The sequence below is a fragment of the Hirundo rustica genome, chromosome 3 (genome assembly GCF_015227805.2).
Source record: "Hirundo rustica isolate bHirRus1 chromosome 3, bHirRus1.pri.v3, whole genome shotgun sequence".
Lineage (NCBI taxonomy): Eukaryota > Metazoa > Chordata > Aves > Passeriformes > Hirundinidae > Hirundo > Hirundo rustica.
The window spans coordinates 111,995,805-112,023,350 of record NC_053452.1 but is presented as its reverse complement, the minus strand read 5'-3'; the positions used below and the strand labels follow the sequence as shown (position 1 = coordinate 112,023,350).

Below are 27,546 nucleotides of genomic sequence, written 5' to 3'. Positions count from 1 at the left end.
TTGACCATATACAAGCACTGCTTTTATCAAACAATTTTCATTTCTGCATATGAAAATAAATTTAGCATCAGATCCTAGAAGAAATCAATGAGATTTTCCACGGATTCAGTGGTGAACAAGTTGTAATCCAACTCAAGTCAGCAGAGGTTATCCAAATACACCAATGGGAGAACAGATCAGTTTAGAGACCAGGCTTCCTGTTATTTCACTGCACATTCAAAAATTTAGAATGATATTCCTTAAGATATTGTCATCTCAGGATGGATGAGAAATCCTAAATAAGTAAAACCCCTAAAGACAATTTATTTGATTGAAAAGTTTTCAAGGTTGCAACAGGTAATAAATAGTAGATTTATGGCTCATGCTGTATATAGGAAAAAAAAATGCCATGCAGCGTTTGCAGTTTGCAAGTCCAAAATAACAGTATGTTCATTCTAGATACTCCTTGAGTGACCAGGGGTCTAGAACCACTCTTTACTACCCAGTCTAAAATGGGAAATATTATTGACAATATTACAAAAACATTCAAATGCTTTAGTAATAAATAAGAATTTATTAGTATCTCCATTACACACTAACACAACACAGAAGTGTAACAGAGGTGAGTGTAAGCTACAAGCTGGAAGAAGTTGAGTAGGAACTGCATTTGAAATATCTGAACACATTTTCACTGTCTGGAAAGACACAACCAATTAGGAGCAGTAATAAATTTGATATCATAGCAATGCACATTATTGTTTTAATATTAACTCCTGTAAATATAGTAGATAACCAGAAAGACTTAAACCAAATTAAAGCATTGTTTTCTTCAGTACTTTCACCATTAAAATTTACCCCAATAACCTTGTACCATCTAATTTTGATTTTTAGTATGAAGAATACCACAAAAGCTAATTAAAACACTTCATATCACAGGAATTAAAATTTTTGTAAATAGCTAAAATAGCTTTGAGAAAGTCAAGCCATTTTACTGAGAGAAGATAAAATCCTCCCTCTGTAGCTGCAAATTGCTCAACATAAGTCTTCAGACTGTCAGCATTTTCAGAAATCCACTCTGTAAGTCATGCTTATATTAGAAAATAGATGATCTCTACCAAATTATGAATTTTAATGGCTACAATGAAATCAGCATGGTTGTGAATCTACTGGGCAGAACTTTAATTTAAGCGCAACCCAACTAATGTGAGCAGTTAGTTCAGAAACAGGCTGTAGATCAGCCAAACAAAGTTAAGTAAAACAAACCTCAGCAAAATGCACTAGATGTGCTGAACGATCTTTTTTAAATTATTAACACTTACAGCTGTACACTCTGTGGTACCGTAATAAAAAAATCTAAATACAAATAAAGGATGTAGAAGTTGAAGCAAGCTCTACATAGCACTTTGCTCTTTTAAATTAGTATAAGATAAATATAATTTACTTCCAAGGTCTTAACAATTAAAAGCCTAAATAACTATGCAAAAGGTAGCGAACTGCAAATTGACTTGTATTTGGATGATCTGTAACAATCTGATTAAAGAGCATTTTTAAGGTAAACAGCACATGCACTGTCACCAATTACACAGTACTCTTTAGGCTTGATACAAAGCAGATTATTTTCTCAACAAACACAAGAATTTCTTCAAATCCAAGGACATATATTAAATATTCTTAATGGAAAAACAGAATCGTTTAATTAGTACAGTATCTATGTATACAATGAAAAACTTGTACACATTTTAAGACAATTTTGCCATATTTCAGAATTTCAAGCTCCCATATATTTCTTGCCTTCTCAAATAAATTACAAAAAACCTTTGAGCTTATCATAAAAACATAATTCTACAACAGCTTTCAATTCATTCCCTTACAATGCCATGGTTCAAAAATAGGTGTAGTGAATGTAACAAATGTAGCATTTGAATAACCTCCTCACCTTAAATGTGATTACTCACAAGCTTAACGTTACATGTAAATTTAAGCATTCAATGAAACAAACACTGGCTCAACACTTCTGTGCTGCGAATTACACACTAATTAAAGACTTGACCTTCAGACCTGAGATACTCCTATCCAGAGATTTCCAGATCTTGCCACTGGGTTACAACAGGACTTCTTGATATTCTACTCCAAAAAAGCTTCTCTCTCTTCCTTCTGCCTTTTAAATCCCTAAAATCCAACAGCCCATTTTTAAAATCAACACAAACTACTACATGACATTCTGGATTAGCACTTAATGTCTCTATATGACTTATTTCTCAAAAGTTCATCCTCTTGCTGCACGTTTTGTTGAGAAAGGCAGAGCGAGTTGAAGTTACTCTCCATATTATTACTCCATGAAAACTATAGCAAATAGGTGACCCTTCTCTCGACAGCAAGAAATTAGGCAGAGATAGCCTATATTTTCTTTTCTTTAAGAAGATGTTACCTTTTTTGCACTGCATTGCTCCACTCTTTGCTATTTCCCAGGATCATAAGATGACAGCAGGAATTTGTTATAAATTGCCTAAATGGGAGAATCTGTAACTTCCTAAATCACATAGTTTATAAAAAATGTCAGCTTCTGTCAGAGCACAGAAAGTTCTTTTAAAGGCATAACTTCATTTTATGGCCCTGGCCAAAGGAAACAGTTGTCTTTTTTTTCTGCATGGTTCATCCCTGGCACTCTATCATTTTTAAAAGTCTCCTTTTTTTTATCACAGCAAACAATAAAAAAAATTTAAGTTTCAATGTGCTCATTGCAGTCAAGGAATTTCCTCAGTTCCTACTAGTTTAATGAAGCTGTGAAATATGTTACTCTGGAGCACAGATGATCTGTTTGCACAGCTTTCAAAGGATAACTGCACCAGTTCTGAAGCAAAAGGAAAATGCCTATTCCTTCCATTTATACGGCCAACAATAACTTCTACATTCTGACAGAATCATGTGTATACTGGCGGGGAAGGGCAGTTTCAAAACACTTTATCAGGAAGTCCACAATCCAATAAAATGCAGGCTCCCCAGATACTGATCCAAACTGATGCACAGGATTTGTTTTTTAAATACAGTTACAGCTATTTTTCCTCAACCAAGAACAACAGTTGTATTTTTCAGCATAGATGACCTTAATAGATGTGAACAATTAGCAACAGAATTCTCTTGAAAGAGAGAGAGCAGTAATATTTTTCTATCCAAAGAAAAGTCAAAGTAGAACACTGGGTCTGTAACAATGCTCTCATCTACATTAGAAGATTCAATGCACAAGAAAAAACTTTTATTTACATTGTACTGAAAAATACTCTAGTGGAAGGTATCTCATTGTCCACTTGACAACAATCTAGTGATCTCATAAGGACCCTTAACTGAAAACAAATTACATCTTTCACTTTTGCAAAGGGAACTCTTCGTAGAATTTGATGGAGACAAGTACCTCTTTATGCATCTACTGCCCATGTAGTAATAATTCAGGTGAGAAATTGTTATACAACAGTGAAGGCAAACCTATAACACATGACTAAAAGCAACACAGTTTTACTCGCACCACCAAATAAAGAAAATCAAAATATCACAGCTTGGAACTGGGTTTCTAAGAATCCAGTGTTCATTTAAAAGCCTAAGTAGCTTATTTTTTTGACAACTTCACTTCCAGTCTGGCAAGCCCTGGTGATTTACAAGCATTCCATACCACAACGGCATTAGCAATATTATGATCTCAGCAGTTTCTCTCTCTGTATTAGCACAGAAGGATGTTAATAGAAAGTATTTATTTAAAAACCTATCTATGACAACTGGAAGCTTAGCTCTCTTTGAGAAAGGGCTGAGAAATATAGGACTCTAATGACTTCTAAAGTACATATTAAAAATACATTTCTTTACTCAGCAGCATTTACTCTTCTTTCAATAAAGGATATGGGTTTTTTTTACCCAAGTCATCTCTGAATGTTTTACAAACCAGAAGTAAAACACTAACAGCTCCATCACTAGCAGCTGCTCTTCTTTCCCCCATCACACTTACTCACACAATGCAGATACTACCAGATATTTTGACCAGCTACTCACATCATACTCTGCAATTCAGGTGTAAAGCTTGTTGATTTTCTTCCACTGCTTGAAGAGGCAACAGCTGACATGGGGCTGGCCACAGTGCTGCTCATCTGGTAAACAAAGAAATAATGGTACTTACAATACTTGTATTTCATCTCCAAGAGAGCACATGTATGCTTACACTAGATACTTAAAAGGAAGAAAAGCTATTTGGAGTAACATGGAAAGTAAAGGTTCTGCATGCAAAAAAGAAGCCTATGTGAGGCACAAGAAAGCTTGAGTTGATGTTTACTGTTACTAAAGTATTGGAAACACACACTAATTCTAAAATACAACTTAAAAGTATCCTAAAAAGTACCAGTGGAAAAGCATTAAGATAAAAACTAGCTTGGAATAGATGGTATTCACAGACACCAGAACCTCGGCTGCCCCATCATCCTCTTATATTCCTGCATATCCCAACCACCAGTAAATCACACCCATACCATCTCCAACGAGGCTAAGAGGAGTAAAAGAGATTCTCACAAAAACCCAGCTAAAACTTTATGAGCACAGAATCAGATACTTCCTTTATAAAACACCCCCTTCACAAACACAACTTAAATTCTTTAAACAGAAATACATTAGAAAGAGTGAGACCCGACCACCATCATAACACTCATAGCACTAAAGGTACTATCTTTATACTAAGTGTTTTACAGCTTTTCTATATAAATATCTCATACAAGAACTCCAAAGCAAATCCAGGAAAATTTTACTCTTATTCTATGAAGTAATTAACAAATCTACATTTTCCTCTTTAATAATATGCAAGTCAGATGGCTTTGAGCTATTTAATTTTAAAAAAATAATTTAATTTAATAAAGGACTGATTAGCAAAACTTAATTATGGAAAACTCCATACATATGTACAAGGGAATTTCATTTTTCCCTTCAAGAGTATTAATAAAAAACTGTGTAAGTCCTCTGATAAACAAGATATAGTCTCACTATATTTCTTAGTCTTCTAGTTTGCTACGCACTAGTAACAGTTGAGTTGTACTGCTCATTTCTTGCACTATTAGTAGTAGTGACAATAAAAGCTTCATGTTGGTATAGCTTGCTGTGCTGTAAGATCCTACCTCTCTCCATTCTAAAATTCAAAGGGTAAGATTGTTTCCTAGAATAGAAATCCACTCCACCACTTCCCATGGCAGCCTGTTCCAATGTTTGACCACCCTTTCTGGGAAGAAGCTTTTCCCAGTGTCCCTTGGCACCACTTGAGATTGTTTCCTCTTCTCTTATAGCTTCGAACACAAAAGAGCCTGACCCCCATCTGGCTGTCCCCTCCTGTCAGGGAGTTGTGCAGAGCCAGAAGGTTCCTCCTGAGCCTCCCCAGGCTGAGCCCCCCACAGCTCCCTCAGCTGCTCCTCACAAGACTACTGCTCCAGAGCCTTCCCCAGCCCCATTCCCTTCTCTGGACACGCTCCAGCCCCTCAGTGTTCTCCCTGAACTGAGGGGCCCAGAACTGGACACAGCCCTCGAGGTGTGCGCTCTCCAGTGCCCAGCACAGGGGACAGTCACTGCTCCTGCTGGCCACAGCACTGCTGGTACAAGCCAGGTGCCATTGGCCTTCTTGGCCACCTGGGCACAGCTGGCTCACATTCAGCCGCTGTCACCAGCACTCCCAGGTCCCCTCCCACTGAGCAGCTTTTCAGCCACTCTGCCCCAGTCTGCAGCACTAAACGAGGTTATTGTGACTTAAGTACAGCATCCAGCACTTGAACTTGTTGAACCTTGTAAAACTGGCCCTGGTCAACCAACCCAGCCCTTCCAGATCCCTTTGTACAGCCTCCCTACCCCACCCAACCTGATGTCGTAAGTTTAATTTTTTTTATAAAGGCTTTCATGTAGATTATCAGACTTCAGTTCATCTTCAGGCAGATTCTAATTTAAGTCCCATCCTGCAAGCACTTATGCACATGTAACTGGAATCACAAGTTTGCTCCCACTGAAGTCTGATTTTAATCACATGAGTAGTTACACACAGTGCTAAAGTGTTGTCAGGATCCTGCCATACTCAGCAGTTACCAGAGTCATCTAACCTAAACAGTCAAATTAGTGATTTTAAAAAAGAAAAAAACAAGTCAAAACCCTCCTTAACAAAGAAAGGTGCCAGTATTTATAGGAAAACTCTATATATCCACAAAAGGAAGTTAAGAGGAAGCTGCCTTTGTACCCACCTTAGCAGAAATAGCCTAAAGATTTCAAAATTTATATGTATTTTATTGTTCATCATTTGATTGGGACTAATAAGAATTAATTTTAGTAGCTGTATTTTTATATCCAATACCACAGTACCAATATTCCTAAATTCAGAATTAACAGTGTATTCATTAAAAAGTGAATACCATCTAAATATTTAAGGAGGGTGGGTTTTTTTTTTTTTAATTCAGAGTTTAAAACTAATTATATCACTGCATCACTTGAAGTATATAACTATTTTCTTTGAACATAGATGACAGACATTGTGCTTTATCCATGAGGTTCTGTTCTGCTAATTCATGAAACATTCTCCTAATATTCTCAAAAATCATGGGGTGCAATTCCACAGTTGCCTCCCACAGCATAAGACCTGTGATTCATGTATGTCCTATTCTAGAGCAAATCCTTTCTTAGGTTCCTGCCCTTCAAGTGGAAAAGAACAGTTCAATTAATAAAAATTTAAGGTCTGTACATCTCAGTGGTTTGAGAGCTGAAAGCGTATCAGCTACTGCTTCACTACAAACTTGGGTCCTCCTATTGCAACCAAACAATTTAACTTTCAAATCAAGCAGGTGTACAGCATTTTCTTGACATAATAAAACAACAGCTTGTCAGGCTTCATCAGACCCTTTACAATAATTACTTCCACAGCCCACATTTTGTTTGATGGTTTAGATAATTAACTTCTTTACACATCAAAGTCCCATCCTCCGTATGTTCTATTTCCTTTCTTCCGGACATTTAAAAAAAAAAAAATTCAAAAGCAGAAGCACTCTCAAATCAATTTTCTTCAATAAGTACAGCTATCATGCATCTGAAAAGCCAACAGTGATCTTCAATGGGTCGATATACTGTATTTGTTTTCGCTCCAAACTGAAATGCAGCTGTTTGCCATATTCTGTAAAATGAATTCAGATGTTCAGATTAAGTCAAAGATTATTTCAATGTGCTGCATTTTAATTGTGAACTATAGCAAGAAGATAGCTTCTGATCAACAGTATTTGGACTAGTAATTCGGGGGTCCTATACAAGTAGCTCCAGCTTTCACAAATTCTTTTCTCATAAGTAAAACACTGCAATCAAATGTATAGTAACAAAAGCATCTACTGTAATCTCTATGCCTTTTACATTGAAGAGTGATAACAGAAAACACTTTTTCCATGTGAATCAGCAGAACAAAAGTTATCAGTTGAGAAAAACAAATTTTAAGTTGTTTCTCATCAGGTTTAGGCCCATCCCTCTCACCACAGTAAGAAGATACCTGGGTAGATTTCTGTTTCATAATCCTCCTTCATATCACTATCTACTCTGAAATTACCAAGCAATATTAACTTACACTGACTTTTCTACAATCAATAAGTGATGGCATAACCAACATATTTATTTGAGATCCAGCTGAGAGACATAAAAATTGAAATGCCACTGCTTCTAAAACATGATATAAGGGTTATACATGCAGGCAATATCCAATACTATATTTACATATAAATATATACATAAAGTCATACCTTCTAACCCAAACCATTCTGTAATATCTTAAAACTCATCTCTTTCAAACCCCCTGCCATGTGCACAGGACACCTTCCATCAGACCAGGTTGCTGAGGGCCCCATCCAACCTGGCCTTGAACACTTCCAGGGATAGGGCTGACACTGCTCCTCTATTCCAGTGCATCACCACCCTCCCAGCAAAAAACTTCTCTTTTTCTATCTTAACCTCCCTGCTTTCAGCTTCAAGCCATTCCCCCTTGTCCCATCACTGCACACCCTTTCCAGCTCTCTCGGAGCCCCTTTGGGTACTGAAAGGTGCTGTGAGGTCTCCCCTTCTCCAGGCTGAGCAACAGAGACCCAGTCAAGGCTTTTGAGATGCTACTCAGACACCTTCACCAATCCTCACTGCTGAAATGTCACACAAAGATCAAGGAGAAAGATGCATCCAAGCAGTCACTACAGGACAGTCCACCTGACAGCTGACCTAACTCACTCAGGAAGAGCAGAAGTTAATAATAATACAGTTTCCACTTCACCACAAAAAAAAAATACGTAAGTCTGCACTGGGTCAGTTTCAAGCAAATGTGAATTTGTAGAGATTCTCTCTGATGTCTCTGTTATAGGCTAAAGAAGGTGCAGGTTTACAAAAAACTAGCAGTATCGCTGCAAAAATGTTTACACTGAATAACACACAGTAGAAGTTACTGTTACAATGATTTAATTCATGAAGCATATATCTAACATGGTTATCACATCAGTCTTTTCTCTCCATAAACACATTTTGCATATAACCTGAAACCATGCAAAAATGTAAAGACTGACAAATGTTCATTTATATAAACTCAAACAAAACGGGAGGGAAAGAAAAGCCAATATAACTATGAATTAACACAAAATTAAAACTAATGCTTTTGTTTCCACACCCTCCACTTCAGAGTAATTAGATTAACTAGTTTGTTACTGCTGAGTATTTCATGGCCTCATCAGCTGACAAGAGGGTACAGGATAAGAGTCTTCTCGGACTGTAGATGTAAGAACTTAATTAACTACAGGAAATATAGATTTTTGTTACTGCACTTCTTTTCAAAAACAAAAACACACCATAAAACCACTGAACACATGCAAGACTAGCTGAGTGTATGCTCAAAACTATAAAAAAAAAAAAAAAAGAGAAGGTTTTTAAAAAAAAAAAACAATACCCCGGAACCAAATACAAGAGCAAATACACTGTTTTGCTTCTCACCCACTCTCCCAGCAGCACAAATTAACCGAAAATTAAAACACTACGTGTGAAGGCCTTAAGTACTCCTGAGCTGCTCAAGCAGGCTGGAGTTAAAAACTCACTAAAGGGTCTCAGATAAGCACATTGCATGTGTGATCTAGGGTTTATAACAAAATAATGACTGATAGTATACAATGAAATTACTTTATCATCCTCTAACTTGTTCAAGTCAAAAGCTACCAGCTTTTTGGGCAACAATTAAAAAATGTTTTTGTGTACAGGAAATGGGATGAATAACTTCCATATTCTCTAAGCACAGCACTTAAAAAGCCAAGCAGATAAAGTCAAGGCACAAACTTTCAGGGAACAGTTAAACCAAACACAGGATTAGAAGCAATCTGTGGGCAGGCAGGGACACATCTGCACCAGGTCTGCACACAAGAATATTGTTCAAAGCTTGAGCTGCAATCTCAGCTTTCTTTCATTTTTAATTAATTAACAAAGTACCACAAAGCAGAATGCATGCACTATTCATTCTAAGGATAACACATTACATCTGCTGCTGCTGCTTCCATTTATTACTTGATAGGCCAGATTCTTAGGGTAGTTCCATTTTAAACTGAATACCAGAAAGAAAAATTCATCTTATAACTGTCAATGCACAGCCCAGCTTTCACCACCCAGACAAATAAGCATCTCATTTTTAACCATGACACTCTCTTAGAAGGGAACACGCTTGGAAAGCCCACACAAATACAAGGAATACAACTGAACATAACTTCCCCGTGTCCATTTAAAAGCAATTCAGTCTTTCATTCCCATGTAGAATTTAGAGAAGAAACACGCATGGCTGATAACAACAGGTAAAATGAATTTTCTAATACATATAGGCATAGATTTTCATCCAAAGTATTACATACATCCTAATGATTTTATCTTTAGAACTGTCCTGTTCAACATACCTGAAGATAAAATAATCCCTCCTGATCATTTCTACACCTCAGAGTGGTTTTGTGCAATACTTTTACTGAAGACCTTACATGAAAGCAGTAAACAAGCACAACTCTCTCACTGACACCAAGGAAAGAAAAGTCACTAAAGCAACCTCATAAAATAAAACCTTCTGACTCGCCTGTGTGCAATAACTGCTGTGTTTTATTCAATGTGACTCTGCATGTCCTGACATCTGAAGCTACTATTTGTCCATCCCCATGTTAGACATGACAATTATTTTAAGCTTCTTCTGAACCAGACCTCAGAACGGTCTGGACTACTGAAAGAATACTTAAGACACAGATGTGACTGTCTTATCTGACACAAGGAAATACAGAGAATGCCTTCACATCCGGAGGTGTTTACAAACACTTCTCAGAGTTTCCAACTCCAGTCTAATCAGAGCTGTGTCCTTCTCCAGAAGTGATACATTTATTTTTAACAAAGAAAAAGGCAAAATGAATCTAATATATACACTCAGCTCCCCCTCAACTGAACATGCACACTTCTTTGCAGAGTTTTGTGCTACATTGGCAGTTAACAGCACTGCAAATTAAGCACAAATTACTTTTTCCTTCCTTACTAAAAATGCTTTAAGAAAACAGTGTAAAGACCAAACAACCTGAAACTAACAGCCAAGTTCTCACAGCTTCCAGAATCTGACTCCTATAACCCTGAATTTCTTTCAACTAGCAATTGCTTTTTCCTAATACATTGGTATTACAAACCTTCTATATGAATTATTTAAAAATTGTATATAGGTGCAACTCAGTGGTCCTGCCCTTCCCATGGGAACCACTGGTGATTTTCAGTGAAGCAAACACAAGTTGTGCTCACACCTGGTGACAAAAACAAAAGCTTCCAAGTCATCAAGGACTTACATACTTGATTCCAGCACGCAAGGAAGAAAAGGTCTCAATTGTGACTTGCTCGGTATTTTGTTTTTTCTGACAAGTAAAGCATCCCTATATTAATATGCAGAGGTCAGGTCAGCCCTGTCAATATGTTTTACTGCTCACTGGCCAGCAAGCAACTCCTTTAGTGAGCATGGGTCCCCATCTGCCTTTAGTTCCATTTAAAGTAAATTAAAATTTAAGAGTTTAACTAACAGAGGTGGATTTTCTGTAAAGTATAACCAAGTTATCATTAGCTTTAAACTGTATTTCCCTTAGTGTAACTTTTCTGTTTAAACCTTCACCTGCCTTTATCTCCTTTCAAAATGGCATCTTCCCAACCTATCACACTGATTACATCAACCCTTCTCTCTCATATCTCCCTGAGCTGTGCTTGATTCACTATGTGAAATACAATTAAAATAATTTCATAACATAGTTCCACCCTGACCTTAATTGACTATTCTAGCATATCAGGAATACCATCAAGTTATGGCATCAACATATCTATCTAAAATTCCTCATGAAGAACGAACAGCCAAATCTATAGCTAAGGTTATAAAAAAAAAATTCAAGTTCTTGTTGTGGGACTGTTCCTTTTTCAGAAATCAGCGCTTGCCACCATACTCTCTGGAGGAGAAAATGTCTACTTCCATTGTTGTTCATCTACATAACATCTAATTCAAGTAAAACTACAGGAAAAACTGCCTTATTATTCTCTTTAATATAAGGTTAAAGCATGAAAACCAGCTCTTTAGAAGTTGGTCTAACAATATGTCAGTAATACTCAGGCCACCCAACCCTTTTCAGAGATCTCATAGTCACAGATGACAGCCAGAAGGTTCCTTCTAAAATGAATCCTTGTTTACTAGAAAATACACATTTCTCCCAGGTAAACCTCAGTACTGAGCTTAATCGGAACTATCAATAGAGCTCTTCATTGTTAATCATTGTTAAGTGCTGTTAAAAATCATATGCTTGAGTGGCATTCCAAGTAAAAAAGCCTACATTTTCAGCAAAAGTCTACTGGAAATCACATCTTCCAAGCTCTTGGCCCTCCATTACTGCTACTTCTGTGATGGCTTAAGGACCCGTGTGAACTAGAAACACTGCAGCTGACTCTGTGAAAGTCTGATTGTAATCAAACATGATACTTCAAACATATGCAAAACACAGGGGTAGAGAAAAGCCAAAGATTATTTATAAATAGAAATTTCACCTGTGATAGCTTGCAAAAGAACGCTTACTAAGATTACTCAAAATTAATAATGACTCCACGTAGTACTACAAATGCTAAGTACCTGAAACAGAGATTGCAGATCAAATCAATACCATTTTCAGTACCTTTGACAGGCAGATTTTTTTTGATCAGCCCCAGATAAGCTTGTAACTGAGTCACCACTGCCTGGTTCCATGAGAACATAGGCCTAACTAATTTTTTAGCATGCTTGTGTATCTATACACTTGGTATTTCACAATTGCAACAAGAACATTAACTTAGTTATTTTCTATGGTATAATTATGCTGCCTGGGTTTGGCCTCGTGCCTCAGAACACCCTTGCAGTGATGACCTAGAAAGACACCATCGAGCTGGTCCAACTGCTTGAGGGCAGCACTGCAGAATAGAAATCACAGCGTGAACAATGTTCACTGCTGCTCTACGCTGTTATAAGTAGGCAATTCTTAAAACACTTGTAGCTTGCTAAATTACAACTCGCTTACACTGACAAGTTACTAATTGACTAATCAGCTCACTAACAGCTCTGTTCAGGGCTACCCAGAATTGAGCCCAGGAGAGTAATTCAGCTGGTTTATGACAGTCAGAGGCTCTAAAGGCCACAGAATCCTGTGAAACCTTAAGCAATCTCCTCAGATCCATAGACTTGAAAATCACAAGTTAAATGCCATTAAAAGGAATTCTTGTTTACTTCTCAGAAACAGAACTTTGAGCTTTTCCTCCAGAAGTTTTAGTATATTCTGGTTAGACCTCAAGCTTTTCTTCAGAACTATCACAGTTAAGATCTTTATCTAACTGAAAACTCAAACTTTCACAAGCAGAGATAGGGCTTTCAAGAAATATATTTTTTTTTTCCTATTACAGTTGGAAATGCTACTTTTGCCATCAACATTCCCACCTACACAGCAACACACAGAATAAAAAGGTACCAAAATAAAACAAACTATGATTTGTATATTAGTAACATGCAAATAGGAGCCTGTGTAAAGTCCACCAAAGTTAACAAAAGGACTGACACTGCCTTCCACACCACTTGGATCTGGCCAACAGCAAAGAAAGATATGCAAAAAGGGAGACAGGGTGGGTGCCCTGCACCCGGCCAAGTAAGCACTGCTGCCTCAAGCCAAAGAGAAAGTGAGGCCTGTACCAAGGAGTGGTGATGTGGGAAGATGTGGGAGTTACAGAAAAGACTTCAAAAGAAAATTTTCACAAAACACCAACACGGCTGCAAACCTTGAAAGAGATTCACTTGCAGGAAATCAAATGTCTCACTATAAATCACTACCACTAATGCCATACAGCAAACTTGCATTGTCTGCAACATCAGGTTCCCGCTCCCATTTCACAAACACAGTAATAGATATTTTGCATGTATATGTGTTTTGCAGTTATCGACTGCAAATCATCCATTTGTGTAATTCCTAGGAACTTAGAAGCAGTTGCTCTCTACACAGGAAGTATAAAAACACTCTAAAGTGGAAAAATCACAGCTAACACAGGAACATTCTTCTGGACTGTCAGTCTTAGGCTTTTAACATTTACCAGTAATTTCTGTAAGGACTAATACTTTCTATAAGGAACACTACAGACCTTATAAGAACATTCTGGCGTATCAGGAATACCATTAAGTTAGGACATCAATGTATGTATCCAAAATTTCTGATGAAGAATGAGCAGCCAAAAGCATAGGATTCCAAATAAGGAATATCACAGGATTCCAGTTAGAGAATCACCACACCTATTCGGGCAAAATAAACAAAATCCATTTCCTCCAGATGAAATTTACAAACTAGTCACATTTCACAACATCATAGTGACACGAAGAAATTAACACCCAGCAGTGCACAGTGTACCGCAGGCCAAAGCTCGGCTGCTGTTCACGAAATTTTAAAGAATATTTTTTAAAAGCACATTATATTAAAAAAAAAAAAATCCTAGGAGCACCTCCTAGATTAGTTACATGACGACGAAACGAACAGGACAGGGCAGGCTCCAATGTAACACCGAAGGCCACCAGAAAACCGCGCAGCCCCGGCCCCCCCCCCCGCGCCCCCGCCCCGCAGGTACCGCGGGCAGGAACCGCCCCGTTAATGCTCCTGAAGGCCCCAACAACGAGCAGCCTCACTAAGTTAATTAATAGCAACACACTCTCTTAATTGCGTGCCCTCTCTGGTGACTCACTCAAAGGCTCACCCCTGGGGATGGATGGATGGATGAGGAGGAGGAGGAGGCTGAGATGTGCAGGGGAGGAAGGATGGATGGAAGGTGGGAGCAGCTTGTGGTGCCCGGTCCCCCCACCCCGTGTGCGGACAGCCGAGAGGGGAAAGCGAGGGACAGGCACTGAACCTCGGTCCTTCCCCTCCACGCGCTGCCTGGACCGAGGCGAGAAACGAGGGGGACGGAAAAACGACGGCTTCGCGCTGTTCCCCCCGCCCGCCACCACCGCCACGGCCGCTGAGGGAGGGGGGGGTAAAATGGCGCCGCCCGCGCCGGGGAGGAGCCGGTTCCGCCACAGCGGCCGCCCCGCAGATGGAGGCGGGGGCGGCGGCGCCTCCCAGGGCGCGGGGAGGAGCCGGGCCGAGGCGGGGCTGCCGCAGCTTCCCGCCGCCGCCGCCGCCGCCGCCGCCGCCGCCGCCGCCGCCGCCGCCGCCGCCGCCGCCGCCGCCGCCGCCTCCGCCGCCGCCGCCGCCGCCGCCGCCGCCCCCCCCCCCCCCCCCTCGGTCCGCCGCTCGCGGGATCGGCTGGGATTAATGCGAGTGAATATCCCAAAGGCGGGTGCCTGGAGGATGCTGCCAGGCTCTTTGCAGTGGTGCCCAGCGAGAGGACGAGGAGAGGTGGCCATAAAATTAAACACAACAGGTTCCACCTAGACATGAGGAAAAATTTATTTGCGTTGAGGGTGTCAGAGCACTGGAGCAGGCTGCCTAGGGATTTTGTGGATTGGCTCTCTCTGGAGACATTCCAAACCCACTTGGACTCGTTCCTGTGTCACCTGCTCCAGGTCATCCTGCCTTGGCAGGGGTGTTGGACTGGATGGTCTCCAAAGGTCCCTTCTAACCCTAGCAGTTCTCTGGTTCTGTGAATAACACAATCAGTTAGGTTGGAAAAGATCTCTGAGATTGTCAAGTCCAATCTATGACTGATCACCACCTTGTGAGCCAGACGATGTCCCTCAGTGCCACATCAAGTCTTTCTTAAACACCTCCAGAGATGGTGTTGCAGGTGCTGCCTCATGGCCCATGACCACCTTTTCTTTTCCCTTCAGCGCCAGGCATTGCTGGAGGGCAGCAGGAAGGGGGTCCAGGGCTTTTGTGAATCCAAAAATCCGCAGGGATTTTGGGGAGAGACAGCTGGATCTCCCTACAGCAGGGAAGTGGCCTCAGAGGTGTCTGGCCTCAGCACAGGTACCAGGGTACACGCTCATGGCTGCAGCCACAGCTGTTCACATAGGTGTTCAAAAATAGCAGTATTGCAACAGCAACCTATGTTTGTCTTTACCCTTGGAAACACCAATGGATCCTACTACAGAAACACACAGTTGTACTATTTCAACCATGACATTAATAGTTCTGTGCTGAGCCAGGGAGATTTAGGCTGGACGTTAGCAAGCATCCCCTTATTGAGAAGGTGGTCAGACACTGGAACAGGCTTATAGAGAGGTGGTTGATGCTCTGCTTCTCTCAGTGTATTAGAGGCATTGGGACAATATCACTATGCTTTAACTTAGGTTATGCTTTAACTTTGGGTCAGTCCTGACATGGTCAGGCAGTTGGACTGGATGATTGTCGGTCCCTTCCATCTGAAATATTCTGTTCTTTGCTGTGCTGAGTCAGTGCATTGGTGTGGTTACATACTCGTGTTTTCCCCTTAATTCCTGGCAATGGTGGCTTTCCTCTTCCTGTATCCTGCCAGCTGAACAGATTGATGGGGAAGGGCATGACTAGGTGAGCTGGAGCATTAACCCACCTTTCCTTTCTTTTAAACTTTCCTTCCTCCTTTCAACCTTTTCTTCCTTGGATACCTCCTAATAGTAGGTTTCTGTGAGTTTAGTTCCGTCGTTCCGCTCGTCATATGCAGGTTTGTTGGGAGACAGGCTGATGTGTGCCATGATAGAAAGTGGAACTAATAAATGGGACCAACAGAGGTAAATGGAGTAACCCTTAGTGCTTTGGAAAAAACACTTACTTTCTCAAAAGTTTGTGGAGTGTGTAGCTTCAAAAGTTACATTCTTTTACTTTGCCCTCCTTAGTCCCTTTTAAATTCAAACTCCTGCCTACACACCAAGCAAGATTCATATAATTTTACTAGGATTCATTCTAAGAAACTGACAGCTTAGAGGCTTTGTAATTTCATGTAAATCCCAGCATTTTACTTCTTTGGGGGTCTGGATAAGAAAAGGAGGAAGAAGAAAGCTCTGGCAACCACTGCAGTGATCTTAACACTCTAGGGACCATCTGAATTCCAGTTTAGTAGAAAGTAATCTTATTTTTCTTTTCCCTTAGCTGACTTCTGCTGCACTTTTTTTTTTTTGTTTTGTTTTTTTTCCTTTTCTTTTCTTTTCTTTTCTTTTCTTTTTGGCTACCACTCACTCACCATCCTTCTTGCTACTTCACATAAACACTCTGTCAGTCCCCTCTGCATTGCTTCCTCCCTGTTCCCACCTCCCACATCAGCCTGAGATACACGAGGTGATTCTGCAACTCGCTGCTGAGTGCTGCCAGCCCCTCTCCCTTCTGCAGCTGCTGCTTACGATTATGGAAGTAAAGCCGATACCAGCCTGAGCACTGACAGCAACAGGGCAAAACACCAAGATAATATCCTGGAGAATGAGAGGCCTCATTCTGCTGATTCTTGCCCGCACAGCAAAGTCTTAAGTCATTGCTGTGAGAAGGATGGCCTGGACAGTTCCTTCCTGTTACACATTTTAAAATATCTGGGCAACCCCAGCCAAAGCAGGATTATCAATAAGCATTTTCCTGTCGAAAAGAAGAATCAAAACATTGTGTCAGGTTATGAAAAACGCTGCAGAAAAACTTGAGGCAACTTGAGTTTTTAGCCAAATTCTGTGATTTGTCAGAACCTTACACAGAAGGCAGCATATTACTAACATTTCTATGCATATCTGTATATCTCAGAACTGGTCGGACAGAATAATATAAGAGCACAGAAGAAAATAGAGAAATTACTATGCTCGTTCCATATGGTAATTTTAATATGGGAATTACTGGGATAATATGGCTAAGCATATCCAGTGTGAACTATATAACTTCCAGGAGCTTGGATAGAGGCAGCGTGACTTGGTGAGGTGCCTGAAAAAGCACTGACAGAAACATTTCCTGACAAATTGTGTTGCTGTGCAGAACCCTTTTGCCTGCAGTGAGGGGTTACCAGTTCATAAGGGATTGAAGTTCCTGCCTGATGATGAGCTGGGCTAATGAGAGAACATTCCCCCTGTTGCCACTTCTATAGGTGATAACTTCTGGCAAAATAATTGAACAAGACAGATACCTACTGGCTATGAAATATGAAGTCAATATGAGAAAATCTGCTAGAAGACAGAAGGAAAGAGCACTGAGGTATCCCTTCTAGTACTGTGCCTTTTTCTAGCTGGTAAAAGTGCAGAGGCTGCTCCCTGCTCCAGTCTGAATACTTACAATACTTGCAAAGAGGGGGGAAAAAAAAACATGATCAAGTTTTGTTATGTATTATACAGAACCGAAAAAGGGCACATACAAAATTGTTTCCCCCTTCTCAGGTCACCTTTCAGATCATGAGGTCATTATGAACTGTCTCAGCACTTTCACAAACTGGAGTCTGCTCAAACCATAATGCTTACAAAGTTTCACTTTGAATAGGCCTGATTTTCTCTGTCATTTGTTTTCACTTTTTATTTCTCTGCAGAACATAAAAAATAACAAAAAGATTTTATTTTCCCCCTACATAGCATATAATTTACATCAATCATCCCAGGAGGTCAGTACCACTGGGGTGTCATTTAAATACAATGAACATAAAGTAATGAAGCTCTTGCTGGAGTGGATGGCCACAATTCTCGGAGAGAGAGAGAGAGTTTCCAAAGCATGTGGAGAAAACACAACGGGAGACCAAGTGAATTCATCACACCACAAAAATGTCTCCATCCTGTCGACAAAGTCATTAAAGGAAAATGAACCATTGTTACTCTAGATGCTTGCATTCCTTCAGCATAATAACCTCAGTATAGAAGCATTGGGGCAGAGAGAATTTGCACACACCGGAGAAAAAAATTCAATCTACTTAAAAAAAAAAAAAAAAAAATCTGGATTATGTAATGAAAGAAATCCTCCATGCTCCAAAGAGGAGATGGAGCCTCTACAGAAGCCACAACTAATAAGGAACCTTATGCAGTGGTACAGGGTGGTTTCTTTTCCTCCTGCCAAAAAGTCAAAGTAAATGCCAACCCGGACAATTTTTTTCAGATAACCCACAAATTATGTTCTCCTTTAATTACATGAATGTTTCTACCCTTTGCTGATCCATAGCCATCCTGGTTTTTAAGATCCCTTGTTGAGATTTCTCCAGTACCATTTTCCTTTTCATATTCATTTACTTCCAGTATTTTTTTCAGTTGCCACTAAAGCAATCTGTGAGGAATGCAGGGATTAGAAAAGTTTACCATGTTCATTTTTATTTACTTTTTTGGCAAAAGATGCCCAAATAAGAGAAACTGTCACATGCCTACAGTAAATCATATCAAATACCAGTTTATGAAAATAGATTGTTGTTCTGTGGATCTCCCTCAAGGAAATACTGCTTTAGAGCCAACCACTGTTCAACCCCTGGTCAAAAACCGTAATGTTAGAGAGCTGCAGCAGAAATCCCTCCTTTATTGTAAATTATTCCATGGTGTGGCAAAGGCCTTTTTACCATACTAATTAAAACAGAAACATGCTAATTAAATTACTACCTTTAATTGTCAAAACCATATAGCAATGTAATGGATAGATTACTTTTTTCTTTTTTTTTTTTAAATACAAAAAGACTAGCTTGATTTAAGCAAATACTGAAAGGGAAATCTGTTCTTTATTTATTTTTAGTAACTGCATAGGAACAGGGAGCCTACTAAAAAGGGAGCAAGCTACTGAGGAAACACATGCCAGCGAACGCCGACTCATACATGTTAATTACAACAAATATGCTCACAGACAGCAGTGAGAATGCTATTTATCCATCATTTACAGCCACTGAAGCACAGGGAAAGGAATTGGTTTGCTGGCAAATATCCCAATTAATTGGGCGTGCTATTTATTAGGGCGCTGATTAAAGTGTAGTCTGCAATACTAGTTGAGTACAAAGTTGCCAACTCTTATTCACTCCTGGCTCATAGGGATGAAAGCAGGAAAGTAGACTAGCACAATATGAAAATAGTTATGTATTCCATGCCAAAATGGATTTGAGGCAATTTCAATGGCTGGAAATTAAAGACCTGGAGAGACAGACTTAGGTAGCACCATGATCTTGAGGACAGAGCTTTGTTTTGTGTAATGCAGTTGTGACCAAGACCTTCATTCTGTAGTAGCCATTTTGCACGTATTAACACTTTTCTCAGAAGCCAACCCCACAGGCACGCCCTTAAGTAAGCAGCATATGAATTAAGCATAAAACAAGATAAAAGCAGAGTTTTGTTCCTGACTGATCTGAATCAATGCACTTGAAGAAAAACTACTTTAGGAGGGCCCTTTTTCCAGCCACGGACTTCTCCAGCTTGTCCAGTGAGCTGCCCTGAGATAATGCCTTAAAGAGTGCTTGCTTGCTGTGCCCTTTTCAAAACCATGGCTTCCACAAATGAGGCTGGAAATTGCCTCACACAATCAGGAAGCATCTCCTAATAGTTGTATATGTTATCTGAAGTAATGTTTGAGGTTTGATCTCAACCAAGATAACCACCAGAGCAAACCAAAATCACGATATGTAACAGCAAAGGATTTCTTGCTCCTGCATCACTTTTAACTCACCTCGTTAGCAATGAGGCAAGACCTGGGCAGAAGGCCCAACTGGCCATGATTATTAATGAGTTTAACAAGTCCACACATGCTTTTATTCTTCCCACAGGGGTCACAGCATTTTGGGAACACCGTGCATTGCACCTCTATAGCCAGAGATATTCAAGTGTGACCTCTGTGGTTAGAGATCTCCAGACAAAAGACTCTAAAAGCAGAAAGTGAGCTTTGGTGCTGAGTCTTTCTTATGGAACTGACTGTACCCAAAAAAATGCATCTTTGAAAAGAGCACTTCAGAAGTATGCTGGATATCCTTATCACCTAAAAGTGAGAGCGGTGAGGAACAGATGATGTGCCAATTCTCCCAAGCAATGTAAAGAGCCAACACTTGGTAGCCAGAGGCTCCTCTAGCTAAGGGACAGGTAGCAGCATTGGCTAAATGTCCAAATGGATCTCAAGGAGTTCCCTGAAGCACAACACAAAGATAGAGTTATTACCCCTGTAATCACACCTGCCCATTACTCTGGACTGCACAAAATGCACAACCAAGGTAACTTAAGCTTGAAGTAGAAGTAATTACCCTAAAACCAGGATATATTCTGGCAACTACGATATCAGGAGTAGGTTTCAATGGTCAAGGTAGGCAAGAAACCAGTTCCTCCCAAAGAAGACCTCTATGTTTGGCCATTAGACTTGTGCTGTAGAAGCCACTGGCTGTGTTTGTGACAGCTGAGCTCAGTTATCCCATATCAAGTCCTCTGGGCTATGTTGTCTCCCTCCACCTGCCTTTCCAAAGCACTTCACACAGATCCTGACTCAGATGCGCCAGCTCCATGGCGATTTTTTAGGTAGCCCAAGGCAACTGGAATGGCATTGGAAGCTTAATTTTATGCAAGTGAATTGAGGTTAAGGTTATTATTGAGTGTCACAGTAGCTTAAATCAGAACAATTACTTTTAGTCTACCAAATTTAGGTGTCTGAACCTGGAACTCAGCTCTCCTCTAGCTGTCATCTGTCCAAGGAAAATAGCAGTTATATATAGTTACTTTTCACTTACATTCAATATACAAATTGGGGTATTATGTTGCTTGAGGAAAATTTGCAGGTTTCTGAATCCTTTGTACCCTTAGCAAAAACACGTCTGGGTCGTTTGCCAGGAAGAACAGGTGGGATCCTCAGGTCTGCCATTTCAAAATTGTATGGTTAGATTACTATGGACTCCAATCATAAGCCTTTGGAAGGTAAGTGAGAATTAGCCAGAACACTGCAGAAAAAAAAAAAAAATATAAGCAGAGGACATTAGTTCTTTCTGGATTTCATGTTCATATAATGAAATTTTCCAGAATCAGTCCATTCAAAACAGTAATTTCTTGAGATGTAGGAATAGTGCCAGCAATTTGCATCAAATTACTGCTGGACTGCAGAATAAATAACATCAGCCACAAGTTGCTAAAGATTTAATTTCCTTAATGTGCTGAAACAAATTCATACTATTAGACCATACAGAGCAGGTAGAATGCTGAGTTTATGGTTCTCTAACACTTCTTATTTCTCAGAGTGGGTGCCCAGTGGTGGTAATCTGTGTACATTAGATATGAGATACAAAGATACAAATATATCAGAGAAGCACCTCTTTTTTTTTTTTTTTTTTTTTTTTTTTTTTTTTTTTTTTTTTTTTTTTTTTCCCTTTGAATAAATATTTAAATATTTAGGGCCAAATTCCATTGCTAACCGTATGAACACAGCTCTCTTTGAGCTCATTGTATTGGTGCATGTGTATCTAAGGGCAGAATTTGGCCCTTAGGTTTTATATTTTGGCACCAAGCTTCCAATGTAAAAGAATATGTGATCTATAACACAGGAAAGCAACAAGACCTGGTTTTAAAGGAAGGGTACAATTACATATTTCCATCTTTCTTTTGGATAAGAAGTGCTGCTTTCAACAGAGGTCCTGAGAATATCCTTACCTCTTCCCCAGACAGTCTTCTTTTTGTATAAGGTGCTTCTCTGGCACCTTTGGTCATTCCTGTAGCTGAGAAGCATAGCGGGATACTTTATTATTTCTTTGCAACTTCTCTCCAATTTCCATTCTGCCAGTTTCAACTTAGTATCATGATGGAAAATACAGAGCCATTTTAAAATACACTTACACTAATGATTTAGATATGGTTTTTAAATTATGAAAAAGTCAGGATGTTGATTTTATACTATAGGCAGAGTGTTCGTATCAGCCAAAAGACATACCCAGTCAACCCTTCCAATGCACCAACAGTACAGCTGGGATCAGCTGAAGCATTTTTACTGGGAAATGTCTACAGAGTGCCAAGCTAAGCTCTTGAATCAGGAGAGATTCTTTCCCTATGCTTACTACCTCTTTCCCCCCTCCTTCTAAAGGTATTTGTAAAGTATTTAGATTTTTGGGTGATTTTTTTGTTGTTGTTTTGTTGTTGTGGTGGTTTTTTGGTTTTTTTTGGTTTGGTTTGGTTTGGTTTTTTTTTTTTTTTTGGGGGGGGGGGGGGGGGGGTGCAGGGCAGGGTTAAGGCTTACATTCATCTAACATCCAGGACCAGGAAAGACATGGAATGATTGCATGGTACTCATGCAATATTGTGCGGCAGGACATGCAGTGTGATAGAAACCTGTGCTGATGCCAAATGCCAAAAAAAAGGAGACAATGCCAAAAGAAAAAAAGTGACGATGACAAAAAAAAAAATGCAACTCAAACCAAAGAAAAAAATCCTACAAGTATAAGTGTAGTGATTGACCCCTCTGAAATTTCTCCAGGATTTCAAAATTCTTCAAAAATTACTCTCTCCAGTCTAATATAGCTCCGAATATTATCATTATCAAAAAATACTCAGACTGTTATCAACTCTGTGAGCCTGCTGAACAGCTCATATATTTTCGTGGGTTTTGTGATAGTCAGGATCTTGTTGGGAATTAAAGTTTTTGAGGGATGGAAGGCTTTTGGAAGATTTCTTATGAAGTTCACTGTCTACCTTTGATTCCTTTTCTGTGGTAATATGCTAATGCTAATGGCATCCAGTGCAGTAGAGAAAGATCTTGCCCAGTTTTAAAGTTTTACAGATGCAATTATAAGTGAAAGTGGACTGTTAGCTTCCTCCAGTCTTTTTAAAATCCTACACAGATAGACAGACAGACAGACAGATTAAACATTAATCCTTCTAAAAATGTTGCTCCATTTGTGGCCAAAATAGTATTTTATGGCATTTATTGCAAAGGTCAACTAGAAGTTGTTCCATACAAAATAGCATCTTCTTTTACCCACTTGAAAAATAACTTCTGCTTCAGTTTCCTTCCTCATATGCCAGCTCATTCTTTGCGTAATTGCAAAAATAAATACCATAGAAAAAGAAAACCTCTTGTACAATCCACTTCTGTCATAATGCTTCCACAGAGCTGCTCAATTATTAACAAACATCTAAGAAATAGAGATACCTGGCCCAGTCTAGTTTGGCGAAATAGTTTCTTGTGTTTTTTCACATGGGCTCAGAAGAGCATATAGTGTGTGAAAGGCCTGCAAGATTCAGCATTATTTATTATGTCAGCAGCCTCACATAGTGAGAGCTCTGATAATTTACTTATAGCATTGGTATTTTCGTCCACTAACAGTTCTCTAAATTAGCATAATCTTTGGCAATTGGTTTGTGGCCTTCAATTCTGTATTGATGTTGATGATGAGGGACTGTACATTACAAGTCCTGCTCATAATCTGGCATCCTGCAAGTAAACACCAGCACAGAAATTCGCAGGCCACACTGTCAGAGGGGACTTTGCACTGTCCCAGGTTTACTGATTCAGGCCTTTTAGAGCACGGATATTTTGGTAGGCATGTACCTGCCCCAGAGGACAATGTGTTTTTGACAGCTGCTGTCGAAATGACCTCCCACTCTCCAAACATCTTGGAGTAGGATCGAAAACAACTGCTCATCCACTGTGGACTAAGTCAATGAGTTCAACACTTACTGTAACAAATTCTTCTGTACACTCCACGGCAAAACCCATGCAGGCAGGTTGTCCCATGAGCCCTGAACAGGGCTATGGTAAGCAGTGAACTTACCTGACCTTGTCCACACCAGGGAGGTAGCTACTTCTACTAGTATTTGAGTGGATCTGAGTGTGGAAAACTATTTTTGACATCCCTCATCAAAAACAGGTCATTCTTCTGGAGAAGGCAAAGCCCCAGCAACATTACAGGCCCCACATGCTGAAGTGCAGTGGAGTGAGTTAAAGACAAGGGATCGTCACTCAAAAAGACACTTATTCATTTTAAATTCAAAATAGTTTTGTTGTGGAATGTGGAATTAGTGAAGTTTGTATTGATTATTTCATGTACGATAGAAGAAAATAAGCAAGCACACTGTGTGCATCTAATAAATCATGTAAACTTAATGACAGCCCAGTTCCCCTTTCACACCAATGTAAATCAAGAGGAGTAGAGCAGAAAGCCACTGAGTTACTTGTACTTGAGAAACACATATTTCTGTAACCATGGTATACCTTCTTCTTACTTCTCACTTAGTTTTCATGACTGCCTTAAATAGTTATGTCTCTGTTGGACACAGAACATAAAATGGGAAGAGGAAGGGAAGCATGGAAGGAGCATGATGATGGGAATACAGGGTAAGCAACCAGGAGAAACAGTGTCTGTCCCATTCTTATTTACCCTGAGATACAGAGCAAACAGCTTTCAGACTCCCTAAACATTCTGAACACACTGAGAGCTCTGTTTATTTCAGATGTGTAAAATGCCATAACTTGCCAATAAATGGAGCTGGGCATGCAAGTGCATGCATGAAGATAACATATTAGTTATAAGAATTATAATTGTCCTGTCATTATCTTTTCTTTCTTTCTTTCCTGAACCAGAGTAAATGTGCCATAATCTAGCAAGAATCTCATGATAAGTAATGTTAGAAATAGCTTTTTTTTTTTCCTTTTTTGCTGCCAACTGTCTATTTTAGACATAACATCACCCTTTACTGCAGGCTTCCACATAAAAGCAACATGAACAGTAATGTCTCTAAGCAAGCATGAATGATTGGCTGCAGGTTCTTTACCAAAAAGGGAGTTTATTTACTCCACACAGGTCATAAATTTCCTTAGAAAAACTATCAGTGGTAATCTACATGTTGTGTTTAGTAAATAGGACTTTCCTCTGCTTTCCTCAGTCCATGTTCTTCAATTGTCAAAAACAGTGGAAGACGGTTTCTTTCTGCCTAAAAATATCAATTATTCTAGCTCTCTAAAATGTAGTGGACATAATGAGCTGAAAGACTTAACATGTTCTTCACCAAGATGGACATTTGGACATAGAAATATGAAAGAATACGGTGAGTAACTGGAAGCAGCAAGTTAGCTGAAGTCTTGCCTCTGCTTCTCTTACATGAAGCAGCACCTTATTCCGCGAAGGCTCCCATTGAAATCAGTGGAACTGCATACAGAATAAGCATTATCTTTCTTTTCCTAACAAGTTTAAAAAAAAAAGGGGGAAAAAAAAAAAAAGAGAGTGGGATCTGCCTTTTCATGTAACAGGCTTTTATCGGCTCAAAAATCGCGCTAACCTCAGGGTGCCAAGCACAGTATCTTTGAAAGCATTCCAGGGATGGGAAGAGCTCCTCTATCTTCTCCACTACAAAGGGAAGCTTGGTAGTAATGAGAGCTACTGTGGTCTTCCAAAAAAGGTATTGCATCTACTTTGCCCCCTCTGAGGACCTCTTGCTTTCTTCTCCTGGACTCTTCCAGGTTAAGTCATTCTTTTATTTCAAATAGAACATGTAAATGACTGTCTTCATGATGAGTTTTGTGAGAAGACAGAAGATTCTCCCTTGCTTTTCAACATGTGCACTTAATAAACTATATAAATATTTATATGGTAAACTAGAATAACAGGTTTTGGTATTACATCACATAAGCTCCTAATATCATAATGCTCCTAATATCCCAAGGTCAGAGAACCTTGTTCACATTTGAATGTCTGCGGTTAATGGTGAAGATTTTAATTATTCTTGATCCTTTAAGGGCCTGACCAGAATTTGAAACAAATAGTTTAGAACTTACCATGCTTATCATAACGGCATGATGAAGCGTGTTGTGAAAGAAAAGTCCAGAATTTGTACATGACTATTTTTTCTATCACTTCAAAACTGACTACTGGAAAGAAATCTGTTGAGAACTTTGACTTCTGAACCAAGAGCATAAGCCAGACTTCAGCCTGTAGGGAATTTTTATGGTTGAATTATAGACTTCTAAATGACACAATTTAAAACTGAAGAGCTGACAGTCATTCTGATTATATTTTTTTATAAGCTACTGTTAACTTAAAGGAGGAATAGATCCCATCTCTATCTGCTGACTCAAAAGCTTCTTATCCTTTCCTCTGAAACAGTGCAGCCTACTGTCAGGGACAATATTGGTCAGACTTGACTGACTACAGATGCAATCCAGTCTAGCAAGCCCAGTGCTGCCATGGAGGCTGCAAAATTCAACTGCCAACTCTTCCATCCGTACTGAGCATGCGCGAGGAAAACCTCAACAATTTTCAGCAGCTTCTAACTCAGCCAAGTTCGGGTGGATCCTTTTGGTCAGGGACAACAAAAGGAACCTACCTGCTTTTTTCTCCTTATTCCTCTCCTACTCAGTAAAACTTCCCATCCCAGTTCAGAAATAGATATTGGGCTGGAATCTTGAAATGTTGTGAAACAATGTGTTTGCTCTTAATGCCGACCTTAGAAGCAGCAAAAATATTTCTGCTGCAAGTTTCCAAAAAATGCGGCTTGAGGCAGACTCAGGATTTAAAATATCATCTTGAACAGCTAAAAATTGGCAACATTATGTAAGTGAAAACAAGGTCTTATACCGGAAAGTGATAGACAAGCTTAGCTGCAGATACTGCTGGCAGCTTCACCTATAACATTTTTTCTGCCAGATCTTTGTCTTTTATTACTAGAGAGAATCATTCCTGTGATTTCTAATGTTTTGTCACCTGTCCTTATGACTTCTTTTTGGTCTGGCACTGTTGTCTCTCCTGTGGCTTGGCCATCAATTCCACAACACTAGGCTTAAGGGATTGCTCCTGTTCTGCCCCCACACTCAAGAGCTGAAGGCCACACCTGATGCAGGGCACACACATATTTCTGCTAAGATATATGCTCAGCATTTTCAGAATTACATTATGTCACACGCCATAAATATGATTATTCTTAATGCCCTGGTCTGGCCTGGCCTGAGTGAATTTTCAGGAAAGAAAAGGCAAGAAGTTTTTATGGTCCTTAAAGGGTTGGCTTGCTTTGCCCATTATGCTTGTTCAACATTTGCCATTACCATATGCTTCCTTCTATTTCACTCCTGTAGACTGCACCATCTCTTTCACAGTTGTCTGTTTTCATCCTTTTTAAAACAAGCCTATCACTATTCTGTTTTTTCCTAATGCTTCAGCTTCAAGTCTTATGTTATTAAAAAAGAA

The 27,546-nt window shown here is 39.5% G+C and overlaps 1 protein-coding gene across 9 annotated transcripts in view; it reads right to left on the bottom strand.

The window, feature by feature from the left end:
• Positions 1-14,549, bottom strand: part of SUPT3H (SPT3 homolog, SAGA and STAGA complex component) — a 253,554-nt gene extending 239,005 nt beyond the window's left edge. The window contains exons 1-3 of one of the 9 annotated variants that reach the window (XM_040058760.2): positions 14,275-14,549; positions 13,672-13,819; positions 4,018-4,112 (exon numbers count right to left, since the gene is read on the bottom strand). In XM_040058760.2, coding sequence (XP_039914694.1) covers positions 4,018-4,112 — 95 coding nt within the window. In that variant the 5' untranslated portion in view covers positions 13,672-13,819; positions 14,275-14,549. Of the gene's footprint in view, positions 1-4,017; positions 4,113-13,671; positions 13,820-14,025; positions 14,045-14,148; positions 14,181-14,229 lie in introns of those variants that run through there. The other 8 variants (XM_040058763.1, XM_040058761.2, XM_040058762.2 and 5 more) reach the window with 8 other exon arrangements.
• Between the last annotated feature and the right edge of the window lie 12,997 nt (positions 14,550-27,546).